Genomic DNA, 27,806 nt, shown 5'->3' with positions numbered 1-27,806 from the left:
GCGGTGATAACACTCCCAGGTGCCAGGCGTCAACACCGCTTGGCGCATCTGGCGAGGTCACACGTCGCGTGGGGGGGGAGGGGGGCATCACTCGAGAGGGCGATCTGTGTCATGAGAGGCACGTCACCCTTTACATTCAGCAGAATCAGGAACTCTTTATCCGTAAACACCGCCCCCCTCCCCCAGCCACCACATCTCACGAGGCAACAGGCCGTGTGGGTGGTGGGGGGGTGGGGCGGTGAGAGATCCAATGATTGTTCGAGGTGGGCAGCGATCGTCAACAACTGACACCAGCATTTATAAGCCAGCGGCGATAACAATTAGACTAGAGCAAATAATTAATCGGTCGTTTAATTAATAACTCAACAAACTTTTTTTTTACAATTAGCAAAAGGCATAAAATTAAAAACACAATAACAAACTTTAGTACAGTTATAACACACGTCTATTGTTTTGAGTGTTGGAACCCGTTGTTGTTACCTTAAGAGAAAGTAATGTACTGATAACACACACACACACACACACACATACACACACACACACACACACACACACACACACGAAAACAACAACACTCTTTCACAACCTTGGGCTCCATTAATTATCTACGTTGCAAGGAACACAAGTTTTGACTGGCTCTTGGGTATGTGACTTGCATTTTTATCGATGCATCGTTAAGACTGAACATAAACACACATACATGACGTGGTTTGTGATGAGCCCAGCGTCAATTAGTGAGCACAACGAGTAACAGGAAGTTACTTATTTGGTGACGTGGTTGATAATTCTTGACGATGGGTGTAGGAAAAATATATAATTACTACAGGTATTTATATAGAATTGTGTTAGAATTATAGTGATCACTTTAAGATTAAGCATTCCAGTTTATTTCCCCTTGATGGTTAGGTGAGTGTTCGGTTAAGTTAGGTTAGAGTATGGTAGGTCAAATTACATTAGCATTCAGGAGGTTAATATTAAGCTAGGGTGTCTAATCTTCACGTTATCCCATCGTAGCTTGATATCTGTTGGGTACCTCCAGAGCGTACCCCTTCGCGCGCCACTCTCTACAACACTGTAATAGGAAACATTTGGAAGTAACTATTTACGTACAAGCAAAACCCAGTGAGACAAAAGATACGAAATCCCGTCCGTACAAGCTAAACTATGAACCTTGTGGCCGGTGAACAGGCAAGAAGGGGGACACAGACCCGGAACACAACCTGGAAGTACTCGGGGCTAACACAACACACTCCTGAGGTATATTTGTGTCGTACAGGAAGAGGATGAAGGATGGGGAGCCAAGGCGCACAGGGAGAAAGTAGTACGGACAGAATGTGAGAATACAGAGTGAGGGTGGAGGTAGGAAGAAGGGGGTAAAGGGTAGGGGGGTAGAGGTAAGGGATAGGAGGATGGAGGTGAAGGTTACAAGTGTGAGGGCATGCAGGACTCATGGGGTGAAGGTAGGAGGTAAGGGTAGGAGAGAAAGGCCGTGGTAGAGGGGGAGGTAAGAAGGATTGAGGTAGTGCGGGAGGTAAGTGGTAGGTGGTGGAGCTAAGGGGGGATGGAACAAGGGAAGGGGGAGGGGTTATAAAGGACACTAGTCTCAAGGTAAGGTGGTGACTGGTGCATATTACCGAGAAATTTACTCTAAGAATAGTTACTCGTCGTTTTCCACGTATTTCTGTTGTTAAAATCCAACGAAATGAACGAAATTTAATAACGAAAAATATGTAAATTTCTCAAGGTCTTACAATAAAGAAACAAACCGAGACAGGAATGCATATAGTCTAGTGGCGCAGTTTTGAAGTCGTCGCCGAGTGGACAAGCCCTAACCATTGAGGCAACTTGGCCATTAATGAAACACGTGTTCATTAAAGCCGCCACAACAGGTGAGACAGTGTTCAGTAAAGCCGCCACAACAGGTGAGACAGTGTTCAGTAAAGCAGCCACAACAGGTGAGAGTGTTCAGTAAAGCCGCCACAACAGGTGAGACAGTGTTCAGTAAAGCCGCCACAACAGGTATGACAGTGTTCAGTAAAGCCGCCACAACAGGCATGACAGTGTTCAGTAAAGCCGCCACAACAGGCATGACAGTGTTCAGTAAAGCCGCCACAACAGGCATGACAGTGTTCAGTAAAGCCGCCACAACAGGCATGACAGTGTTCAGTAAAGCCGCCACAACAGGCATGACAGTGTTCAGTAAAGCCGCCACAACAGGTATGACAGTGTTCAGTAAAGCCGCCACAACAGGCATGACAGTGTTCAGTAAAGCCGCCACAAGCAGCGTCTTAGTTATAAGTACCTAAAGGTGTACAGGAAGATAACCCAACCACAGATAATGCCACCGAATGTTTATGAGATTAAACATTCAAATTTGGGTAGGTTAGGTTAGGGTTATGGTGGCTGAGGTTAGGTTAGCGCTACGGTGGTTAATCTTCAGGTGACATTAGCCGGGGCGGGGTTGGTACTCAGTTTACGGGCGATAGTTTCAAGCAAATTTTGGGGCTAGGAAGCTAAAATTTGGACACCCCCCCCCCCCCGTGGTGTCTGTTGTTTACATTGGTTGAAGTTGGTGACATTTCTATTGACATATGAATGAATAAAACTTTTTCTATAGCCAAGATGAAGGAGGGTCACTCATGGAGCCCGATCACTAACGTAACCTACCATAACTTAACCTAACCCATTATCCTTCCTCTTATCTGTAAATCTTATGGAGTGTAAGGAGGAATAGGAAGTCAGAATCGTGTGTGTGTGTGTGTGCGCGGCCAATTTCTTCCTGCTTCGTGGGTCTCTTCTTAGCCAGTCCCACCAACATTCACCCACTGGCATCTAACCTTGACGGAATCGTGTTGTTCGTATCCAGTGTCAGCCAAGAAACATGTTCTTGTTCTTTCTTCAACTGTCGCTGATGAATATGCTGACACCTCTAGCCAGGGTTGTGTCAGGCAGATATTGTCACTTTTACTGTTGCTGCTGATGAGGAGTGTGGACACCTACTGCCGCTGCCTTGTCGGTTGTATATAGTGTTTTGTTTATAGAACGAACGCATCGCAATTATCATGCTTTTGCCAGTGATGCCTCCGTGGGTGCAGGAAGCGCGGTCTGACGGCACCAGGGAGTCGCACCACAGCACAACGTATGCTTCTCACTCCCGGAAACTTTTCAATATCTTCCTTGTTTCTTTTTTTATGAAGATTATAATGTCGTATCAGTATTAATGCAATAAGTAAATAAAATAAAAACCGGTTTAATTATAAGGCAATATTGTTTGTGAACACTTTTGATCATATGTGGTACTCTCTCCGTGCTTCTGGTTTTACCCCCCACTCGACAAATTTGGAAATATCAATAACGAGTCACCCTGTTCACGGTTCGTTTATCGGCGAGTTCTTGTTTAGTATTTTCATAACTGTTTGTATATCTGAATCAATATTACGATTTCCTTTGTTTAGCCAGAAGGAAACTCAAGGTTAGACCAACACCTTGTTCAGAATCTTTGGGCGTGGGAAAAACTTATCGTAATAACCTCTGATAACTGTGTGTTTCTATATCGCCCCTACGATAGCCAGAGGCGTGTTGATGTTATAATGCGCTACTCTGCCTTGACAACAAAGGTCTTTAAACGAATGATCTAGGTTAGTTTAGTCGTTAACAACTACAAATTAAGAGAGATAAAAGGAAATTTAAGACGTTACATCCACGGCATGATTGAGGGTAATGCATATTCTATAGATGATCTTTCCTTGTTGGACTGTGTTGCTCTGTGAGTGTATGTGGCTTTATGCTGAGGTAATGATCAACAGTATTACCTTCACCATGGCCAGTACTGTACAATAATACTATGATACACTCCGTTAAAGTTACAAACACAACAATCGTGTCAACACACCTGGGAATTGTGTTGGCCCCGTCGATTCTTCACTACCAGGCAGGAGTGATCTTCGCCTTGGGATTTGTTATATTATAAACTGCAGTATGGTACTTAGTACATATAGCGACCACCAGAGGGGTAATGCCACCCAGACATACGGCTCTGTAACAACTCAAAGCGTATATTAACCAAATATGAATCAACCTGATATAAAGATTGTGGGGATATTGTCAAAACAAAGGCAGTGTAAAGCATAAGATGGAAGACAATTCGTTCTCTCAAAACACTGCAGGACTACAGCTAAGGTACATCAAACTTTCTGGGTCTCTAGGGACTCCGTGTGTCAAAATAGTTATAGTTGTTGACACGGTATCCGGAGTGGAAGTAACGAAGTGTCCTGGGGACCGTTAGGGACAGAGGGGTCAACACGATGTACACTAAAGCCTTTAGTCAGTACATAAGGCGGCAGTGTGGCACTCAAGTGTCTGCACTTCTCAGCTGTTAATTTTGATGTTCATCACGAAAATTGTGACCAAGTCCCAGGTTGCTTATCTGACTTTCTGTCTCATTTACACACAATTGCAGGGTCTAAATTGTTTCTCTTACCATTGACAACACAACATACTGTACACGTATTGTTTCTCACTTTTGATAATTTTTTTCATTTTTTGTATTTCTTTATGTTTCTTTATTATTATTATAATAATTATTATTATTATTATCATTACATTTTCGCCCCCTAGGCCCCGATGTGGGTCAGTGACCTGTGCCCGGGTGGGCTAATCCCCGTAAAAAATTCACAGCGGGGTTGACGGAGTGTGCCCCAGGCGCAAACTATGCAGCCCTTGGGACAGAAGGCGAGTGCTGTACCCACTATAGACTAGACTGTCGCGCCCCACCCGGAGGTAGACGCCCTTAATATATTGCCGCATTGTGTCAATACAATAATGTTTGAATTTTGACCATAAACCACAGAGTCGTTCTTGAGGTAATGTCCAGAAATTAATATTGAAAAAATGACAAGAAAGACCAAACCAGGACGTAAGCTGCGTCAGCGGGGGGTGGTGTCGAGCGGTGCTAACCTCTAGGAATTACAGTTACATTATCATCTGGAAGCAAGACGTGGCCAGCGTGAGTGCTAGGTGTGTTGTGGTTAACCTTCATAGCTCTCACTATAGGTCACTTACCCCTCCCCCCTCCCCTCTCTGTCGGACGACCGCTCTTACCTGCAGCGTCTGTGTAACCCCATCCCCCACACACAGTACAGGCAGCGTCCAAACAAAACAACTACACTTTTGTTTATATTGAAGTAAAATACAAATATATATTGAAGTCTCTCTCTCTCTCTCTCTCTCTCTCTCTCTCTCTCTCTCTCTCTCTCTCTCGACCAATAATATTCTCGACTCAAATGAATCCAACCGGAGCTACGAGAGAGAGAGAGAGAGAGGGGGTGTTGATGGCACGGGGAGATAACAGGTACTTTGTAGTAGTGAGTGACCTTTTGCTTATAGTAAGAATAAGTCATAATGTGTTTTAATTATTACAAAAGGTGAAAGTGAGCTCCATAGCCCTGATAACCCAATACCTTGCTCCAAAACTAAGGAACACGAGATCTGGTCCCAACAAGATATATCATCTCTTACTCACACTTGGAGATGTACCCCGGCCAGCCACGAGTCCCCGGATTTACCAGTACCCAATTTGGTGCTGTGCGGGGAACTGTACCTTAATAACTGCCTCCCATATAATACCAAAGGCTATACACGACTTAATTCATCATTTACGTCAATGTTGGTCACTTTCTGAGTTACTGTTTACAAGAATTAGTGAAGGTCTTATAATAAACTTAACTTTTCCCATTAATCTGTTGTTAGATATGTAAAGATTCTAATTTTCTATTATATTATTCGTTATTTCTCTCACTAACCTGAAGACCAATGCCTTTTCCCGATACACAAGGAGACAACGTGATTGACAATGTATTCGATCACTTTTCTGCCCAAATAATAAAGATAGGAACCCATTCAAGGTGGGTGACCGAAGGGTGACTCAGCCGCCGACCCTTTCAAAAACAAAATCAAACAAAACCTCAATATTTTTGTTAGGTTAGGTTGTATTTTTTGTCCCACACTGACAAATAAGGCTGGGGGAAGGGGTGGTGAGGGGTAGCGATGGTTGGGAGGGGGGAGGGGTGAGGGTGAGTAAGAGGCATTAAAAGGGGGGTCAGATTGGAGGGGTGTGGATGGGGAGGAGGTGAGGGGTGCAGGGGAGGATGGAAAATGGAATTGATAAGTTTGAAGGTGGGGGAAGGATGGGGTGAGAGTGGGGAAGCAGGGGAGAAGATGGGGTGCAGGGGGGGAGTGGGGCAGGGGAGAGGAGGGAGGCAGGGAGTGTCGAAGGGAGAGGGTGAGGAGGGGAAGGAGGTAGGGAGATGGGAGGGGAGAGAGACAACAGGGGGAGGGGATGGGGTGAGGATGGTGGGCAAAGGGGATAGGGTGGGGATGGTAGGGGGCAAGGAGTGGCTGGTTCACCTTGCTCACCTTCACCCCAGGATCACCACAGCTGCACTCCCCCAAACCTTACTAGAACTGTGTCTTCATCCCAGTCCCCGCAAATTTGACTCGATGGTGAATCCTCCTACCCCCCGACGCTACCCCCTTATTTACCTCCTGTGTTCTCTCAGAATTTCTATTTGTTGTCGGACTAGTGCACTACTGACCTACTTAAGGACCTTCAGTTGTTGAACCGCAGTTAAAAACATTATAATAACAACGACTCGTAACTTTAACACACACACACTCGGGAATTTCCATTCTTGAGTATCCCTGCCCCCCCCTCCTCCACCAGCCCCATTTACGCAAGACCGCCACGACAGACAATAACTAACGCATGACACAACCCTAACACACTATTACCTTAGCTAGGTGGTCAGCCCGCCCTCTCTTACCTCCTCCTAAATTTCTTCAATTTCCGAACTATAACTTCCTTCCCCCACCATAAATATATACAGGGTGTCTGAAAAAATGTATACACTTTGCCTTACAAGACTTCCGTAGTCAATAGCGACGTTCACACGATCTCCAAGTAAATCTATAAAGCGGCAGTGTGTATACATTTTCTGAGACACCTTGTATACGTCCAGAAAGGAAGCAGCCCATCTATTAACACCTGTAGTAGTCGTGACCACACTCCCTTCCAGTAGTTGTTTGAGCCTCTCTCTTGTTCTACGTGTAACATACAGAGGTTACTCACCCAGTGTAGTGGACAACTAACATTAGACTGAAAACTAAGAGGATATCCATATAGAGCCACACTCGTGTTCTTATCATGTTATTACTGTGCTTCAACAGCTAAAGTCTTTAAGATTAGTGATCACACTATTCCAAAAACATTTTAAAAAGAATGAGAGATAATATGCTCTTCTTTTTACAACACTGATGCTGTTCCTTGAAAGGGTATTGTTTGTGTATTAACGGAGTCAAGACTTGTGACAAGTTGACAACACAACACACACACAGGATGTAGGTGACGCGAGGCCATGTATGTTGTGGGGAGGAGGGGGCAGGACGCTCCTCAAGTCACAGACACTCCCGGCTGTTTCGGGGAACTTGAGATGAGGAAAAACACACAAAGAAAGTCAAAAATTTCCGAAATAATATTGGTATAAAAAAGGAATAAATGTAGGAAGAAGTAAGTGTTAAGGAAATGTATATATTGTGTTCAGTGTTTTAAGGATAATCGTGTTGGCAAACTCAACGAAAAAATAGCTCCTATTTGGCACAGTTGATTACTTAATTCATGACGCCCCTCGTTATCTTTTCCTAACCAAACTACATCCAGATTAGGTCAGTACTGCCGCTAATTACTTCTAGTTTGTATCACTTCATAGTTCAAGTAAATAATCTAAATCTTATACCACAAAGTCACATCCCTAACTACGCCATTTCACTCTTGCTGTTAAAAGTCACTGTAAATTACTGCCGCCTCTAGTAATATAAAAAATAAGGTTTTGGACCAGCTGCCCCCGGGGGAAGTTTTTGTCGTGAGTAATACTGTACTAATCAGGGATTTCCACCCGACAATGGACAAACAAAGTTTACGGTGAAGATTAGTAATGTGGCGACACTCAAGGGAATAAAATACAATTATTGTCTATATTTGTTTAAAGCAACATACATATACATCTCGACTACTATTATGAATATACAGGTATGTTATGAACGAAAGGTACAAAATAACAAGAACCATGATCACTTAATTACTTTACACAAACTTACGACGGAAATTTGAAGTAAAAAAATGAAGTAATTTTGGTGTAAACATTTATCAGTATTAATAATATATAAAGCAACGACTTTTATCAGAAATAGACAAAATGAAAACTATACAGGAGGTACAGGAACACTACAACATTTAACTACAAAATGTAGGTTTCTTTGTCTGTCTCTGTAAAGGTAAACGGAAAAGGCGCATTTTAAGGCTCCAGTAGATCGCGTCCAATAAAGTTAGGTTTGGTTATCTTTATATCAGGTTACGTTAGGTTAGGTTGCATTACGTTACGTTTGACTAAGGTTAGGTTAGGTTGTGACATTTTTTCCCGTGACTTTTTACCCTGGTTTCATTAGAGCAGTGACCACCGAGAATAACTAGTGAATATTACTGGCTTACATTTGTTTTATACTGAGTCTGCTGTATGTCGAAGCTGTCACCAACACAGCAGTCATACTGTTCCTTATCGAGTTCTATTAGCCAATGTTAAGCAATAACTTGATTAGACCGAACTGCACTGGCTAACTATTATCCCCGGAATACGACGCCTCTGAGTAGACAGGTACAAATGGCGTAAAGAAAGTTGCCCCGTAGTTTCACCTTATACCCGAGGATCGAACCTTGGACCCCTTACTTGCTCAACGAACAAGTTGACTACAACGCCACAGCAATAATCTAAAGTAACACCACACCCTGTATACTGATCAACTTTACAGCTGTGTTATGAACAGTAGCAGTTTAACTGATGCAGGCAGTAATGTGAGAGAAGGATGTGGACATAATAATAATGGTTGGTACTTTAGGTGATATAACAACTCATTATTGAGAGAGCAATGTTATTTATGCCCGAAAATCTTTATGCATTGAGTTAACGGATGTCTAGTGGACAAATTACTTGTTATTACGAACCACACAACCAGGGTTTTGGTGGAGGTGTTACTTTACGGCGAGCCTCTGAGACAGCTTTATCTGGTGCATAATTCTAAAAAAACATTGCTGTTATTACAACACTGATACAGGTTATGAAAGACCAAATATTCACCTCTTAGAGCAGCTTTAGGAAAGGAGGAGGAGGAGTTACGTCAAGTTGCGAGGCTAGCTGGCAACCCGAGTTACCTTACGGGTATAGGAAACCATGTCCGCCTAGAGACTCAGAACAGTGCTAGACTCCGTCGAGGCTCGAGGACAGTGTCTCCTCTCTTACAGTTTTGTCAGGTACGTCAATAACTTTCTTCCTGAATCATATCATATTACTTTCCACAGTAACTAATACTTTTGTATGAATTGATAAAAAGCCACGAGTGAGTTTGATCTTCCCGAACAGTGCCGAGGAAACTCATATCCTTGGAATAAGTTGCTGGTGACTGCTGAATTCCAGTTACCTCAAGTACACGCAACCTCTCTGAGACAATCATCTAACATTTTATAATTGATGACGGAATTTTTGTGGTTAATTATGTTATTATTAGGAAGTGGACGGAGACAAGGTTGAGTTACCTTAAATAGTGTGTGAGCAAACGCGTATAACGACCAAAGTAGAAAATGGGAAAAGTGTGGCTAGCGTGCGGAGGGGAACCCCTTCCCCCCACGACTTTGTGTTGTGACTTCTCCATCCCTCATGTCTGGCTGTGCCTTGAGCCCCAGCATGCCTTCCATCCATTCCCCACCTTAACCTAAAAAGAAAAAAAATCCCTTGTCTGCCTGTGATGGATATACAGTACATCAGCCTTCGTATCAATAAGCAACAATAACCCGAATCACACAATAAACAATAACATAACAATCAAATATTAATAGATTTCGTCACTATAGCCATATAAAGAGTTATATAAGTATATTGATATAGCCACCAACTATGAATTAATAATCCCTTATATACAAATTTGTCATAATGTATATAATGCGTCACAGGTGTCACCGATCTTCCCTGGCTTAATCTCATCATAAAACTCTGTCGTCAACCTACCGTGCAGTCAGTGGAGGGAGGGAGGGGGGCAGAGCAGGTCCTTGGGAGAGACCACAGGAACGGGAAAACAAGTTGTAGTTTTACACTTAGATGATTACCATACCACATGGCCATAGTTGATGCTGTTGAGGGGTACGGCCAGCATCCTCAGACACCTGGACATTAACAAGTTTTCTTAAAGTACACGTTTATTCGAAGCTCGGTTGAAGGGTGTGGGGGGAGTCATTTTTATCATCCCGTTTCAACACGCCTGTCCTTTCTACTAACTGTCTACGTATTTCTCACGCTCCTGTCCTTTCTACTAACTGTCATGTCGACGTATTTCTCACGCTCCTGTCCTTTCTATTAACTGTCATGTCTACGTATTTCTCACGCTCCTGTCCTTTCTACTAACTGTCAACGTATTTCTCACGCTCCTGTCCTTTCTACTAACTGTCTACGTATTTATCACGCTCCTGTCCTTTATACTGTCTACGTACTTCTCATTATTTCTATACAACCTTTGTGATTCTGTCTGTACACCCAGGTACATATCCGGTACTGTATAACGAGGATGTGTTCAGTGACGAGAATAGCATCTACAGAACACCACTCTGAAGGAATGGTGTGTGGGGCCCGAGAGGAGGTGTGTGGGGCCCTGGGGGAGGTGTGTGGGGCCCTGGGGGAGGTGTGTGGGGCCCTGGGGAGGGTGAGTGTGTCGGGCCCCAGTGTGTGTCGGGGGGAGGTGTGTGTCGGGCCCTGGGGGAGGTGGTGTGTCGGGCCCTGGGGAGGTGGTGTGTCGGGCCCGGGCCCTGGGAGGTGGTGTGGGGGGGTGAGTGTGTCGGGCCCTGGGGGGGGAGGTGTGTGTCGGGCCCTGGGGGAGGTGGGTGTGTCGGGCCCTGGGGGAGGTGAGTGTGTCGGGTCCTGGGGGAGGTGAATGTGTGTGCCTTGGAGGTGAGTATGTGCGCCTTGGAGGTGAGTATGTGGGCCCTGGGGGTGAGTGTGTCGGGCCCCGGGGGTGAGTGTGTCGGGCCCTAGGGGTGAGTGTGTGGCCTGAAAAAGGTGAGAGTCGCTTATCAGTACCGGTATATACAGGGTTTTTCCATCTCAAGAGAGTTTTACGTGTGTGTGTGTGTTAAAAACTCGAGAGAACTACACCCACCACTATCACCACAGCTCACCCACCACTATCACCACCACAGTTCCTCTCCCACCCTCGATATCCTTTTCCAAATCCACTCCAAACCACAAGCTTCTCAACCTAACCTAACCACACACTTCTCAACCTCTCTTTTCTCTATAACATTTCTCTCCCTGTTGACTCTTCTGCCTCACTTGCTGCTGCTTCCACCATCTACACGTGTTCATATGGTCGTGTTTATTTGTGTTCTTTTAACTTTTGCTTCACTTGTGAATTTTCTCCATGTTCCATTATTCATCTCAGCTGTTGTTCTTCTGTCCTCAACTAAACATCAGTGTTTTCCTAACATTTCTTTTTTGTTTTGTTTTAAGAATACAGATTTCAACTCTTTAACTTCTTGACTTTTTAGGATGTCTCCGGCGAGTCCACCGCGGTGGGTGCAATTGGTGATGGTGGGCGTGGTGGTGAGCATGGCGACTGCTGGGCCTGCGCCACCGAGTACGCCGCTCCGAGTTAAACGACAACTCCCAGGAATAGGCGGGCTATCTATCGAAGAATTGAAATGTCGACTGGAAAATTCAGCAGATATCAGTAACAACCGTTGTAGTGAATTGAACAATGAGAACACGGGGCCACCACCACCAAACTCGGAATGTACCTGTACCAGATACTGGAAGTGTCGTGACGACCAGCCAGACCCCTCACCAAACGTCAGACCAGGTGAGAGAAAGAATGTCTTATCAATCCTACTTACTGATCATCACAGAGTTTTCACTATTATGGTCATGTCCATATTCTGACACTTTTACACTTCCACACATTCAAGTGAGAAAGCAGACTCAATAATCACATTACTTCCAGTTAGTATCACAGGCGGATTGCTCAACAAAGTGGACCTGAAATCGGGGATTTCGAATGTGTGCCAAGTTCCCGAAGACATTTGCTGCAAAAACGTAGACCCCTCGGAAAACATAAGCCCTGTAGAGATCTTACCATACGAGCCTAAGTGCGGCCGACACAATCCCCAAGGCAGCATCGGCGCCCTGTTCCAAGGGTTTACGGTACGTCTCACAGTTTTTACTAATAGATACAGAAAGCATTATTGAGCAGTAAAAAAATACGTGTTCAGGAAAATGTACGAAACCATTATATAAGAGAAACTACATTACAGGCATTTACAGGTGGAAAGATTGTGAACTGCAGTCCTAAAGGTATATATAATATGCATGAGAGAGAGGATTTTAAAGAACATAAATTTTCTGATCTTCAGGACAGACAAGCACAGTTTGGAGAATACCCGTGGATGGCGCTAATCAGAAGAGCGGACAGACCGTTAGAGAGAGATCGCTCGGGTTTTGTCGGTGGCGGCTCCCTTATTAGTCGCACCGTGGTAATGACTGCTACCCACACTCTTAATGAGTAAGTGTTTTAGGTGTTAATGTTGCTTTAAAAGTTTAGGTTTAATGGCCCTTTGTTTCAAGTGTTTTAATTCTTGAGGTTTGATAATTGTTTATCGTATACAGTATGTTTTAAGGCTTGATAAATTAATATAAGTTTATAATAAAACTTTTAACGATGGATGGGATAGTTTTTCACACTGTATCTACTTTCTGATCCTAATACTTTATATTACCCCACAGCTTACTGGCCAGTCAGTTAATGGTACGCTTGGGCGAATGGAACTTGGAAGACACCACCGAACCGGTTGCCTACCAAGAAATCCCAGTCAGGCTAAAACTTAATCATCCCAACTACTCTGCCATAAACGTTGAGTACGACGTGTCTTTGCTTATACTTCAGTTTCCGGCAATGTTGGGCCCTACAATTGATACGATCTGCTTACCGACCCCTGGGCAAAATTTCGACGGGCTACGATGCCGAAGTTCAGGATGGGGGAAGGATTCATTCGGTGCAGAAGGAAAATTTAACCAGGTAAAGAGAGAGAGTGTGTGTGTGTGTGTGTGTGTGTGTGTGTGTGTGTGTGTGTGTGTGTGTGTGTGTGTGTGTGTGTGTATTTGTTTTGGGGGGAGGGGAGTTAAGTCATTATCCCTTTACAAATTAAATCTCTATCTTTCGTACCCCTCTCTCTTTCCTTCTCACACCTCCCTCCTCTTCTTCCCACAGATCATGAAGAACATCGACTTGCCGGTAGTAAGCCATAATGATTGTCAGAATGCCCTCCGTAAGACTAACCGTCTGGGCTCCGACTTCAATCTTCACCAGTCGTTTATGTGCGCTGGAGGAGAGCAGGATAAAGACGCATGCACGGGTGACGGTGGTTCGCCTCTTGTGTGCCCGTCACCGGAAGACCCCTCACGTTATTACCAGGTGGGTGCGCTAGTGAAAGTTCTTAAAGTTTGTAGGTTAGATAGTGAAGACTCTCTCTCTCTCTCTCTCTCTCTCTCCTCACACATTTTAAGTCTTGTGACAACACCACCACACTTAATGATATTTTAGTAAACTTAATATGCTTTTTGTTTTATTCATCGTTCATTGCATTTTAATTTTATGCATTGAAAACATTATATCAAAATACAAACAAATTATATCAGAAATATCAAAAAATATATCAAGAACAAAATAATTTTGTGATAATATTCAACAATTATGTCAAAATAGACCAATTATATCAGAATACTCAACCATTACTGTTTATTATTTTATTCATATACAAAAGAATTGTATAAAAAACTCACGAGAGAGAGAGAGAGATATTGCCAATAAAATCATTATACCACAAACATGGTACCTACCTAAACCTGTGTTTCTTCCCCCTACCCTTCTATTACTGTACTTACCAGTGTGTTCTTTCTACAGGTTGGGATAGTGGCATGGGGCATTGGATGTGGAGTCCAAGGTTTACCTGGTGTGTATGTCAACGTGCCGGAGGTCATACCCTGGGTTAGTAGCGTGCTCCAAGCTAATTTAAACTTCGACATCCGCTCGGACCCAACCGCGGGATAATAGTGAAGTCACCGCTGGCCAAGCCTTAGAGAAATGCACTGCATAGCAACTGTTTATGTGTAAGAGTATATTGTATGCATCCAAACAACAGGGGACAGCCAAAGACAGCAAGCATGAGTGCCGGTTTAACTTTATTCTGAAGAAAGCTTGTTTACGTTAAATAGATTTTCTTGCCACATCCGCAGAGACAATATTTTGCACTAATGTGTATATATATATATATATATATATATATATATATATATATATATAAATATATATATATTTCCTTAGCCCAATAACGCACGCGGACTTCTACATACAATCAACACCTCAACCCGCCAGAATTCGAACCCACGGCCCACGGGCCCATGACTGTGACTGGGGAACGCTACCTCTGGACCACCAGGATACTAAAAGCAGTCCTAGACTCTGTTATATTTCACACAAAGCCTGTTCAACGAGCTTATGGTGCCGTGAACCTCTAATGGGGACTACCCGTATCACGTAGGTGGTCCAGAGGTAGCGTTTCCCGGTCACAGTCATGGGCTCGTGGGCAGTGGGTTCGAATCCTGGCGGGTTGAGGTGTTGATTGTATGTGTGCAGGTCTATTTCTGGTGACGACACCAATGAAAACTAAGTTACATGTGTTTTAGCTGGTCGCATGGGGTGGCGAGCTAAGACGGTTGCATGCGTCTCACCAGAGTCTTTTCCTTTTCTTCAGCAAAGCTAATCTTCTTCACCCTGGTTGCTAGAACCTCCTTCTCGAACTTGTATCGAACACACTCCTTCAAAGAAGCAGTGTGTTCACCCTGGCAATGGAAACACAAGAGTGGCCTATGGCACGCACTACCATCATGCGACTCCTGGTCACAGGAAACACACGTCAGGCAAATTCTTGATCCATCTCCGACAAAGCTGGATGATGTGGCCTGACTGTTGACAATGGTAACATTACCTCTTATCTACATAATGGTGCACCAGGTGGTGTGTACCTTTTCTGGAAGGAGAAAGATCAAAGGTCACGAAGAGGGTGGGTGTAGAAGTGAGCACCCCATCCACCCTCTTCTTCACACACTCGACTTTGGTCATGTGTTCCTAAAGCATCTAATATGTCTGCTTTCATGTGATGTACAGTCTGGTGCATGAACTACACTATGGCCGAGTGAATATCTCATGTCTAGTGTATGAGACATAAGCCTTTCACAGGCAGCCACAATCTCATCATACACCTTAAAGATAAAGTTCCTTGATTGATTTACTGCCATCTGGGCAGTTCACGATATAGTTATCAAATGGGGGCTCGAACACCCCCTGACTTTGTTTCATTTATCATTGCCGACTTTCCCTTTGGCAGGGCTGCTGCCCCGTTGGGAGTGGGCTTGTCATTACCCGAAGGGATCGACAAGCCAGGTTGGCCAGAAAAGGAGGACTCGGAGGCCTGGCCATTAGCCATAGGAGTTTTGTTTCATTGATTTTTCTCAAATATTTTAATTTATTAATGCAAGACCCCAGGATTCGTGCACCTCCACCTACCAGGAGAGGATCACCCGAGCGCAGGTTAGCAAGGTGCTCACCATCATGGTCAACCCCGTGACTCAAAAGGTGGTTACCAATGGCCTATGATTACAGACATACAGGTATTTGAATCACCGTAATGATTCAATTAATCAGTTAATATTTTTTGTAATTTAATCATTAATTAATCAAAACACTTTCTCAACGCATGATTAAACTGACTAATTTTGTCAAAGTTTTCTATGATATGTTTTCAATCACTTTTCATAAGCATTTTAACTTGTACTAATTACTAAGGAATGTCCAAATGTTTTATTTGTGTTTTCTATTATTTTTAAATATAAAAGAATCAATAAATGTATATAAATGTTATTATATGCATTTTATTTTTAATGACTTTCCTCGGTTAATCACGAATTCGAAAATTAATTTAATATTTAGCTAATTATTTTTCATGACTCCCTAGAAATTCCTGTACATATGAAGTGAATGCATATAATTCAATATGTTTTGTTGTTATACAGTAGTTACAGCTTGTAATGTTATAAACAAGCTGATGACACCGATAAAAAAAGGCTACATAATTGTTCACCCTTTCCTTATCCTTACATTTTATAGTGGAGGGGGAGGGGGGGGGGTGGCACTGGTTTTCATAATGGCTGTCAATAGTTATTTTCAGGCAATATTTCTGGTATTTAATTGGTTACAAAAGACTTTGTTACTCAGGAACGCCTGGCGCATTCCTTCCGACTAATAACGTCGCAAACAAAAACTGCTTCAATAAGGCTTGGACTAATGTTCAGAGCCCTGCTGTCACCTGTTGGCTGGGTGTGGCACAGGGCCATTATGCCTCATTGATTCAGTTCATAAAAAAAACACCAAAACAATCAACAATAATGACCATATGAGTCAATTTAAGCATTGCACATTAGCAGGGATATCTCAACACTTTCCATATTTTATAGATATTTCCAATGCAACTACAGTACTGTATATCATCTCGATTATCCAAGAAAGTCTTAGGACTAGCAGCCCTTCAGACAAGGCCCAATAGGGCATATCAAATTGAAACATTCACAATCCTGAAAGGGTTGGAAAACATGAACCATGGACATTTCTTTGATGTTATGCACCACCATTATGAGGGGACATCAAGGAGCTTTATCAAAGTTCCTTGGCGGACGTAACTACAAGCTATCATACGGTACTGTCCATAATCTGAATGGTTGTAAGTTGCCATATTCACTGCCGACAAGTAGCCAAAAGTCGCTAGAAGAAAAAAGTAGCCAATACCGTAAAAAAAAAATGAAAATCTTCGCATGCTAACCTACATAATGCATACCATTAATACAATACTACTAAAAGTGGGCTTATGAATTGATAAATAATGTAATGATAAATGAATATTCGTACTCACGAATACTTAATGCTTTCACTGCTGGCCCATCCTTTTTAAAATACCTGTATATTTTGGCTAAAGCTTGATTTTATTTATACTATGAACCCCTCAGCTCTTAAATATACAAGAACACACCATACATTAATAAATACTGTCATTAACATCAATCCATACCAATAGTGTGCAGGACTTACTTTGACCACAGTCGCTAAGAAAAATAAGCAGCAGAAACGATGTTACAAGACCTCATCAACCTAACCAAAGAAACCTACCTTACTTCCTAGCCATGAGGCTCCACCCTCTGGACCCCCCTCCCCCGGCATATTAAACGGAAAGAACTATAATATGGTGGAATTTGATTTTTTTTATTGGACATGAGAGCAGCCGCCAAAACAGTGTGCTTCATAAACATACACTAGCGACTGGTGTCGATTAGAGATGGTTGACTGTGTACCGCCGCATCACCGCTGAGAAAGACAAAGTAGTGTGTGCCAGCATAGTAGTGTGTCAGACAAAGTAGTGTGTGCCAGCATAGTAGTGTGTCAGACAAAGTAGTGTGTGCCAGCATAGTAGTGTGTGCCTAGTCGCCTAATTATCTATTAAACAGTAATTTCCCCAGAAATGGTTATCATATCAGAACACACCATTGAAAATATTGTAAGAATATAAACATAAAAAAAAAACTAACGCGGTGATTCAGAAGATTTTTCGGCAATTTTTCGTTAACCACCCATCACCTTTTAACGATTTTTATATCTTACCATTTAATACATCTCTTCGAGAAACGAAAGAATATTCTTGAATTTAGCGGGGCACTCCAAAAATAAACGCGATATTCGCGATATTCTCGATTTTTTTTAAAGTATCAATTCGATGTTATGGTGACACGCAACATTATTACACTGGCAGACATCATCCCTCTGGCTAAGGAACGCGGCGTCATTGGGACGCGGCCGGTTAGGTCAGGTCAGGTTAGGTTAGGGCGGATGAACCCCATTTCGTCGCCAAGCCACCTCTTCACCGTTTGTCACCAATATCAATTCCATTTCGTCATCACTAACAGTCACTGGTGTTAAGTGACAAATTGTAAGATATTATTTTACACGACTAGAAATTACACATGTTTACAGACGACTCAAGAAGTATTGTATTATTATTATATACAAGAATATTGCTTAATAAAGAAAACGATTCTGCATTGGTAAATGAACCAAATACAGAACAAATGAAGAATTATTGTATTATTACTATACATGAATATTAATATTTTAATAAAGAAAACGACTCAAAATTGGTAAATAACAAAATACAGAACAAATGAAGGTGATTTGGCACCAGCGCATAAACCACCGAGCAGTCAGATGATTGCAGCGTATTAACGATGTTTTTATTATTTATTTTCGTTTTTAATCAATTGTCTTGGTGCTTTTTATTATTTTATATCCCAAGCAACAGTTTTTTCGTGTATATAATGATGGGAATGAACGGGGTGACGAAAGGGGGTAAAGTAGTGGTTAGGAAACGAGTTAAAAATAGTGGTGACAAAGCGGGTTGTTGACGATATGGGCAGAACTCCTCTGCCTCCAACCCCTGTCCACATTGGTAAGAAAGGTCATAGCTCATTAATTAAACCTTTCCCCAAACTGTCCTTATCGTCAATATATTCAGCAAGAAAAATGCTCTAGGAAAACGTTTAAATAGATAATTATTTATGGGTTTGTGTGGAATAAATACTTGCATTTCCTTCAGTGATTTATGAATGAATTTAAATGTCTAATTAGATGAGTGAATATAAATGGTGGAAGAGAAGTACTACTGAGAGTAAAATTTAAAAATGGCGGAGTTGTGTTGTTTGGGGGAGATTTAATACCATATAGTTCCTCACGTTTAAAAGAACGCATTTTATTGTGTTAAGATTTGTTTGAGTAAATTTGTGTTGCTGTAGTGTTAATACATAAAATTAAAGACATTTTTAATAGACGGGATTGAATTACTGAATAATAATAGAACAAATGACATTGATTTTATGCCTTTGAGATTGAATGAAGACCAACACTCTAACATCACATGTAACTTAATTATGAAAATAAAAATACCAACAATTTACTCACCGCAGAGGACAGTAACGACATAAGCTTGTTTAAATAAATTAATACTGTATAAAAATACTACAAATTCTATCACCACATAACAGTCACTACCTTACCTCACGGCGTCACTCAGGGAAATGACTTGCTGGTGGCGTCACAAAGCTGTGTCTACACCAAGGAAGGATTATATTGAGAAACTTATAATACATTCAATTAACTTTCAGCCCGACTGCTGCCTCATCTCTCGAGAAGCTTTATCATAGAAAACGTACATGGTGCTTTAAGAGGACGGATTTACTTTTGCCATAACTATTTTAACCAAGGAGGTGTATATTAAACTTATATTAAACCTCCTTGATTTTAACTATTTAAGGTCATCATAGAAAACGTGTTGTTGTCTAGAGAACGAGCTTATGTTTCGAGTAGACTCCTGTCATAAGCCGTATACAGTTTTATTCTTAGCAGACATTGCATAAATATACATGAATGCATTTTTTCCCAACTCGTACCGATGATTTACGGATTTTGGTTTATATATAGACAGAAATAAGACCATTGTCTGCTTATATATTTATATATTTAATTATTCACGAACAATGATGTTCCTTAAATAAAAAGAAGAGGCAATACTTTTTTGTACAGTACGTGAAATAACATAAATAAGGAACTTAGGTGGAAGATAAATATGAGTTAAGAAAACATCAAAAGCAAGCGGGCAGGTAGACATAATCTTCATGATATCCACAAAAGGTAGAAAACAGTCTTAAAATGACTTAGTTTCAGCTTTCAGTCTTGAAAATATATATAATTCGGGATGGATAAGGCCGAAATACATATGTTTGAATGTTCTGATAAGAATCACACACACTATAATTTACTTTAAATTTAAGACAACATACAGCTTGTTAACACTTTCTACTACGATTGGGAGGTAAACTTTAAACTTTGTGCTAGTTGACAACTGCAATAAAGCTGGGTGGAAAAGTTCCAAGTTTCAAGAGTTCACAACCCTCACTCCGAAAAAGTTTGCCCTCACAGTTTCCTGGACTTGCTTGTGGCTTCTTCAATCTTGAACTGTGACCTCTTGTGGGGTGAGCGTCCGCCAGCTCCAAGTAAGGACACTCGACTGAGTAGTGCTCCTTGAGATGCTTATACACCTCAATTAGATCTCCCCTTGCCTGTCTGTAGTATAAACTTGGTAAGTTCAGGCACTCTAATCTCTCAGGGTAGCTGAGGTGCCGAAGTGCAGGCACCAGTCTGGTGACCCTCCTTTAGTCACACAATTCATACTTTAGTCACATCACCCACACGAACATAAATTTTAATAACAAAGGTTCACATAATGGAAATTTAGTCATTTTGGTTAGGTTGTGTTAGGGTCCACTCCTATTTCACACGTGATGTGTTTATATTTTATTATAATGTATCTAATTTTAGACAAAGAAAAACACTTATCAAGCACACGCACATTTTATTAGCGAGACAAAAAACATAATTTATGTTCACACCTTAATTCTGGTGCAACCTTGTCCATGACAGATCTTCTGAAGCACTGTGATTTTTTCCTGCTATTTGAGAAGTCTTACTGATCTCCTTGACACTTCCAGCCTCAACTTGTGAAGTAGAGTGGTCATTTAGCACACTGTGATATGTCAAGACGTAGCTTCGATTAACAATGGCAACTGAACACTTGTCTGGATTCTGCATAATCAGAGTACATGCCAAAAGGCATTAGATAGAAAGAAAGCATTCATTAAAAAAGTGATTGGTTGTTTTGGAGCTGATAAGTGCCAGCACTGGCCATCCCTAGTTTATCAGGATTAATGACAAAAAATTAATTAATTTTGTTAGTTTTTAATGCTTAAGGTCAACCCTGTGATCATTTTATAGATTAATAATTTGGTGATAACACTGATAAGTGATATTGTTGATCATAAAGTACTCGAAAGTACAGTAACTCAATTATACTTGATCATACTTTTAGAATAAACTGATATGTCAGGTCTTGTCTTGTTTTCTTGCACCCCTCTGAATAAATCATGTAATCTCCAATGATTGTACCTGATACTACAGCCTGTACTGTACTCAGTGTCCTGACAGACTCGTAAACTTCCTGAAATATAAGTACTGTAATCATCACACAGTGCTCAGGTCAAGAAAACTAATAATATTTACGTATTATTTATTAATAAAATGGAGCAAGCGCAATACACTTTTGACACCACAGTCCTCTTTTGTGGCAGATCCAGACGGGTCTATCCTGACTAGCTCCTGCTGCTGGGTCGAAAGTCACACAATTTACATTTTCTTTTATCTTCAACCAAACTTCAGGAGCTACAGAGTAAAAATAGAAGTTATATAACCAGGACTAAAACACCTGTAAGGAGATAACTACCCTAGAGAGAGAGACACATGATTGGATCCTAAGAAAAGGTGCTGCCATTTGGCACAAGGTATAACGGGCTGGGGGGACCTTTTAAAACAAAAACAGTTTGTTTGCATCATTCTCCCAGATGAAACAGCTGATACGCCACACACATATAAAAAAACATAAGTTTTGACTTAGATGTAGTGTTTACACAGGGAGAATTGACACGGATGCACCAATTTAGCACAGATATGAATGTTGTTTTCTAATTCAATGTCACTATACAAAATGTCCAACCCAAGAATAAAGGCACAATGCTGGACTGCCGCAAGTGGAAGTTGGTCCACGATTACTGATCTCTTTTGCTGCTTCAAGAGAACCTACTTTACTTTCTCAGCAATTCACCAATAAACAACCAAGGATCAAATTAAAAAATAATCTGAATATTTTGATTAGCATTCCTGTAAAGTTTTTAAGTTCTTTAAAATTAATGAGTAGCAAATAGATTTACTTGAAACCAGACTGAATGTTGAGACAAGTCAGCAATAACCGTAGATCTGCACCGTACTAACTAGCTGGTTAGAGAGTTAGGTATAGTATACAGTAGTTCGCTTGGACCAGCCAGACACATGCTCTTGGTTACACATATATATACAATGGATATATTTACACTTTATAGTTACTAGGATAAAAATTCAAACTCATAAAATATTCAGTGAAAGTCTCATGATTCGAGTCAAGAAAATCTCTGAAGAATTTTCGGCATTATAAACTCTTGCCTTAAGGAGTTATTGCAAGGGTTCAATAATATAACACGATAATGTGTCTTCAGCCCACATGTGTACTCAAGACGTTAACAGTGTGTCTACGGTGCTCATATAGACAACAAGTGTCTTGTTAACTAATGATCTATATAATGTAAAAAAAAAATTCACTGTGTTGGGCTGTATACATTCCCTCAATCCAAGTGAATTTTGGCAAGAGAGTAATTACTTTTTAACCTTTACACACACTACTAAGGTCTCCTGTACATCCTGTTCACACTCAAGTTCTGCTGTAAACACTTAAGTTCCCTGTACATCACTTAAGTTCTGCTGTACACACTCAAGTTGTCCTGTATTCACTCAACTTGTCCTCTACACACTCAAGTTCTGTTGTACACACACCAGTAAGATCTCCCATACAAACATTGGCTCAAGAAAAGTGTCATGTCATGTTTGAATCCCTGAAAGAACCCGATAAATGCGTTCTTCAGAATATGAATGTTATCCTAAGATTAGACTATTAGTAATTACAATGTACTAACATAACAAATTCGGGACTTTACACCAAACAATAAAAGGTAAAGTAACAATTATTTATAAGTACAATATATGGATAATTTTTTATTTGCAAATATATTGAATCAGCAAAATAGGTCACAAAGAGTAGATGGAGCGCTGGCCTCAACACTCTCAGTTAGTCTATAAAAGATAGCAAACAGATGAAAACAAAAAAAATACTGTATACATATATCAACTGCTGCATCCAAAATAAATAAATATTATGAAGCTGCCTTGAGCAAATGCTAGATTATTCCTCAAGCCATTTGTGACCTTTTTTGCCTGACAGAAAATAGTATGCACCACACTCGTAGGGGACACCACCTCCCCCTTCTCACTCTCCCCTACATCTGCCAATTACAAAAGCACCTCTGAAAATTAGAGGAAAAAAGCAGCATAAAATAATGGCAGAGTACCATTGTAGATTTTGGCCTTACAATCTTGTTCTTTACAAGTGAAAGGCCAAGAAGATGCAGAACAAAAGATGGAGGTAAAAAAATAGAAATACATTCATATTTCTCTTCTCTCTTACGTTTATTCCGTAATGTTATCATCTATGCCAAATTTTCACAACCTATATAAAAAAAATAATAAAATAAAAAGAGAAGAAGAGTTTTCCCCACTAGTCTCGGGCAGTCAACACACATTTCCCACTACTCAAACACTGCCTTGATCAGCTCCCTCTGAAACATGACCATCAACTGGCACCTCTAACGCACTACCTTCAAGACCATAGTAGGTCAAAATAAATCATCTCATTCTGTGTAAAAAATCCCCATGTACAGCCACTACCAAAGACCAGCAGGTTAAAAAAATAATACTCTTCCTAAGCAGACTCGGACATCCTTCATCCTCGTCAGGTATTAATAGACGTGGACGGTGGATGGCTTCAGTGACTTGGTCGTTCAGGAGAAGAAGTTCCTTGAGACGGCTCTGCTTGAAGCTGTCTTGGAGTGTAGCTCGCTCATGTCACTCAGGGAGTCGGTATCCTGTCGGGGAATGAGTATCTCATTAATTTACCATAGGAGGAGTGGAGGAGTTGGCGGTCTTCTACAGGTGTACATGAAACTTTATTGTAGCAGTTTTGGGAGGAGGAATGGTTAGTCTTGTCAGTGAAATTCAATAGAAAGTACAAAAAATAAGTAAAAAATAAATAAATAAATAAATACAAAATCCTTACAGTATTCATGTCATAAAAATAATTTATTAGCCAGTTAATAATAGCAACTCCTAATTACAAAAAAAAACTAATTACTTATTCATTCAACAGAGAACATTCTATATCTTGCACTAAAGTATAAAACTAATCCATGCAAATAGTGATAAATGGTTCAGTGGAGGTACAGTAGTATATAGGGAAGTGCCTTATGAGTTAACTTACACGGACTGGTCGGTACAGTTCAGTCTGGGGGTACACCACAGTGGAGCCTCCGTCCCTCTCAGCCATGGTTTGGTGCTCCTGGGTGTGTGGAGGAGGAAGTAAGGAGTGAGGACAGCTTATAGAGTGGTGCTAGGGAAGGCTGATGACATGCTACTAATTGGCCTCTATGCCTTGTGCATACTGTAACTGGTCCTACATCTAGCCCCCTCTGAGGTGCTAGTAGTAATAGGCCTCTAAATTTTGCCCTTAAAATTCTACTACTACCTGTACTACTACTACATCTGACTACGTCCTCTCATTAAGGCATAAAGTATAGTCTTAATACAGGATTTAGTGTTTGGTTGGCTTATGTTTGCTTAGTTCCTTGTGTTATGCTGATGCCTAGACAGTACTCCTGAGCTCTGAGTTTCTGCTGCCTCTGTATTTAGGTCCTCCAGTAGTTGATTCTGTACAGTAGTGCCAACAGAGAATAGCGCTTTTAATTATCTCAGACTTGAAACAACTGGCACAAACCTTTAATAAGTGATCTATATATTGCTTGATTTGCTTTTTAATCTGATGTGTTGAAACTTTTTAAATATAATTACAGTAGTGATATTTGATAAATTTATCCAGACATACATGTATTGTTACTTATAAAACTTTTAATATTTTTTATTTTATTTACACTAACAAAAGCTTCACCAAACCTTCATGTGCAAGTGTATGATAGAGTCATTATTGTACCAGGTAAGGCTTATACTGTACAAAACAAGTTCTATATTCCTAAAGTGAATAATCTCTTGTGTGATAATATTGTACTTATAGAAAAGATAGAAACATGTCTGCCTATAATTTCCAACATATGTACTTGTAATAGTCCATCTGTAATTTCAAATCTAAATTAATTCCAATTCCAGTTTTATCATAACTTAAGATGATTAAGATGGTACGGTACTTGTATAATGTTGTTTACTAACTGATCAAGGGCAAATAAACTAATAACTCTTAGTAATTTATTAAAACTACCCATTAGGCACCTTTAAGACAAGCCAAGCCTTCAGTCAACCACTTAAGGAAAAATATAAGTAAACTAAATTCATGGATGAGATTCAACACCACAAAACATAACATACAACTATTACACTAAATTTCCTTGAGTCTATGAATTCTTTTTGGCAGATGAGACAGGAACTACACAACTGTCTAGAAGGGGAGGGGGTGAGGGGAACTACAGTACATCTATCATTATGTTAAACCTCTTATTCTAAATAGTAAAGTAAAATGAGGAATATAGAATTGACTCTCACTCAATGTAGAGCAGTCCAGCACCATGCTCACTAACCCATGCATAATGAAGGAAAGATCAGGGGGTGTGTGACATGAACTAAATCCTTATGTTAATTCTGTACATCCCTCTTTAAGTCTCTCTCTCTCTCACATTCTCTTTCTCACCACAGGTATATGTCATGCACTCTCTTTTTCTCTCTTTCTCTTTATATGTCATGAACTCAGTCTCTCTCTTTTTCTCTCTACAGTACATACGTCAGAGATATGTTGTGAGGAGAGCGCCTTTGAAGAGTAGAAGCTGTCTGCACGTAAGCTTCTAATTGGTGGCCGCACTGTTGTCTCATCATAGGATCGCGCCTCACTCATTGTCCTGTAAGAGGTAAGTTCTTGGTAACACTGTGAATCTGCTCTCAGAGAGTATGCAATAATTATGTGTGCTGTATACATGTTCCCTGTGTTAGTTTATTTAGTTTTAATAACATCTTAACATCTTTGAAAGTACAGTACAGTATAAGAAAACATTTTAAATTCCAAAAATTAAATAATATGTACTGTATATACTGTACACCAGGGGTGTCAAACTCATGGCCCGCGTGCCAAATGTGGCCCTTGGGATGGTCAGGTGTGGCCCACGGGATGACGGTAAAATTTATCACCCCGTGAAATTATGAAAAAAATAGATATAATCATGTTTATTGAGTAAAATTAATTTTACATACTTAAGATCAGACAAACCCAAATGAGGTATTCCTGGTAAGCCAGGTAAGGCAATGTGTGAAGCTGTAAACTTCAATCCTGCAAATATGTGATAACTAAAATAAGAATTGGCCCTCGAAATACTTTGAGTTTGACACCACTGTTGTACACTGTACAGATTTTTTAAATTCTGAAATTTTCTTTTAAAGCAGGAACTTCTATTCCCTACATTAGGAAGTATGTTGAGTTATTTCATTATTGAGGGAATATTAAAAAAATGTTCTTCGTTTAACAATTACCGTTAATAAAAAATAAATCCATATTGGGCTACAGTATATTTTTTTTGTCTTCAATGGGCAAGAATCAGTCTGGCCTCTCAGCAGATTTAGTTATGTTGGCTTTATACCTAAATGTTAAATGAACAGCTGAAGTCACATTATCTAAGGATACATGTGAGGACCTACACTACTGACTCACCGCTCTCCTCCCCCCCTGAAGGAGAAGTTGACACCAAATTCAGAGTTGAGGTCATGGTGGCTGTGGTGGTGGAGCCGGTCTGTGGAGCGAGACCTGGTGGATCCTTGCTCGGGCTGTGGGTGAAGCTGGTGGAGGAAGGCATCAGCCAGCCGCTCTCGAGAGTGTGATCTCGAGCGGTTGATTCTGGCGCTGCTGTGGACAGATGCAGCCGTCATGCTTTCCCTTCGACTAGACCGACCTATGATGGGGGCAGGCTGGTCCAGCAGGTCGACAAATGCCTGCTGGGAACTGGCGAGGTCTGAACGAGCATCAGCACCGATCATGACCCTGGGCTCACCGTTTTCACCGCGGCTAACCACAGAGGGACGGGCTGGAGCTGGGCCCTTCACGCGAGGTATCAGCTGTTGAGGAGGTCCCAGATTAAAGTTAGAATTCTTTCTCTTTTAAGATAAGTTGGTGAAACAGAACCATTTCAGAGTATATATTTGCACATTGATAAAATTATAATACTGCATAAATTACTTACTATTTGTTAAATAAATTATTTCAGCACAGATTGTAATACTGATGGGAGTACAGTACGTATAATGCTGTGTAAGTATTCTATTTATTATTTATAATATTCATAAATGTACTGTATAGTAATGAGGACAACATTTAGAACAGTGAAGATGTTAAAACAGTATATCTATGTAGGAGAGATGAACTAGGTGGTGTGAGATTAATGAAAAAGACAACCTGTGTGGTGCCTCTCCCCTGACTGTCGCCAACTCCTATACTCACCACAGGGGGCAGGGTGGTGTGTACCCCGACGGAGCGGTCCTCGGCGAAGGAGGCATGAGAGTGTCTGCCAGTACTCATCTCTGACCTAGGTGCTCTGGGCGGTCGCTCCTGTTTCTCGTAGTTTATCGGAGGCTGTAAACATTTCAAGTCCTTTAACCAAACACTGATAATGTACCAAAATGTTTTATATTTTAAATCCTGGAGTATTTATGACCAATTGTGAATACAGTACTGTATATCTGACTTACCTAACAGTCTCCACTAAACTGATGTAGCTATTTTTTCTTCACTCATACGGTATCTAAGAATTGTGGTTTCAAATGAGAAATAA

At 40.9% G+C, this 27,806-nt stretch overlaps 2 protein-coding genes across 3 annotated transcripts in view; one reads left to right on the top strand and one right to left on the bottom strand.

Moving 5' to 3' along the window:
• Positions 1–1,786: 1,786 nt before the first annotated feature.
• Positions 1,787–14,426, top strand: LOC121876618 (phenoloxidase-activating factor 2-like). 2 transcript variants are annotated; one of them, XM_042381894.1, is made up of 7 exons: positions 1,787–1,889; positions 11,639–11,949; positions 12,091–12,290; positions 12,500–12,648; positions 12,870–13,161; positions 13,354–13,557; positions 14,047–14,426. In XM_042381894.1, exons 2-7 carry the CDS (start codon positions 11,640–11,642, stop codon positions 14,191–14,193), a joined length of 1,302 nt encoding a protein of 433 aa, XP_042237828.1. In that variant the 5' UTR covers positions 1,787–1,889; position 11,639; the 3' UTR covers positions 14,194–14,426. The 2 variants fall into 2 exon arrangements, with proteins under 2 accessions (XP_042237828.1, XP_042237826.1); XM_042381892.1 differs by lacking the exon at positions 1,787–1,889 and adding an exon at positions 9,234–9,358.
• Positions 14,427–21,347: 6,921 nt separating this feature from the next.
• Positions 21,348–27,806, bottom strand: part of LOC121876567 (mucin-17-like) — a 115,447-nt gene continuing 108,988 nt past the window's right edge. The window contains exons 18-22 of the mRNA XM_042381768.1: positions 27,476–27,607; positions 26,693–27,093; positions 25,775–25,889; positions 24,251–24,328; positions 21,348–23,858 (exon numbers count right to left, since the gene is read on the bottom strand). Of these exons, the coding sequence (XP_042237702.1) occupies positions 23,775–23,858; positions 24,251–24,328; positions 25,775–25,889; positions 26,693–27,093; positions 27,476–27,607 (810 nt within the window). The 3' untranslated portion in view covers positions 21,348–23,774. The remainder of the gene's footprint in view (positions 23,859–24,250; positions 24,329–25,774; positions 25,890–26,692; positions 27,094–27,475; positions 27,608–27,806) is intronic.

Source organism: Homarus americanus, unplaced genomic scaffold (assembly GCF_018991925.1).
Source record: "Homarus americanus isolate GMGI-L3 unplaced genomic scaffold, GMGI_Hamer_2.0 scaffold28, whole genome shotgun sequence".
In the NCBI taxonomy this organism is placed as follows: domain Eukaryota; kingdom Metazoa; phylum Arthropoda; class Malacostraca; order Decapoda; family Nephropidae; genus Homarus; species Homarus americanus.
This window is presented reverse-complemented; position numbering and strand designations above follow the sequence as displayed.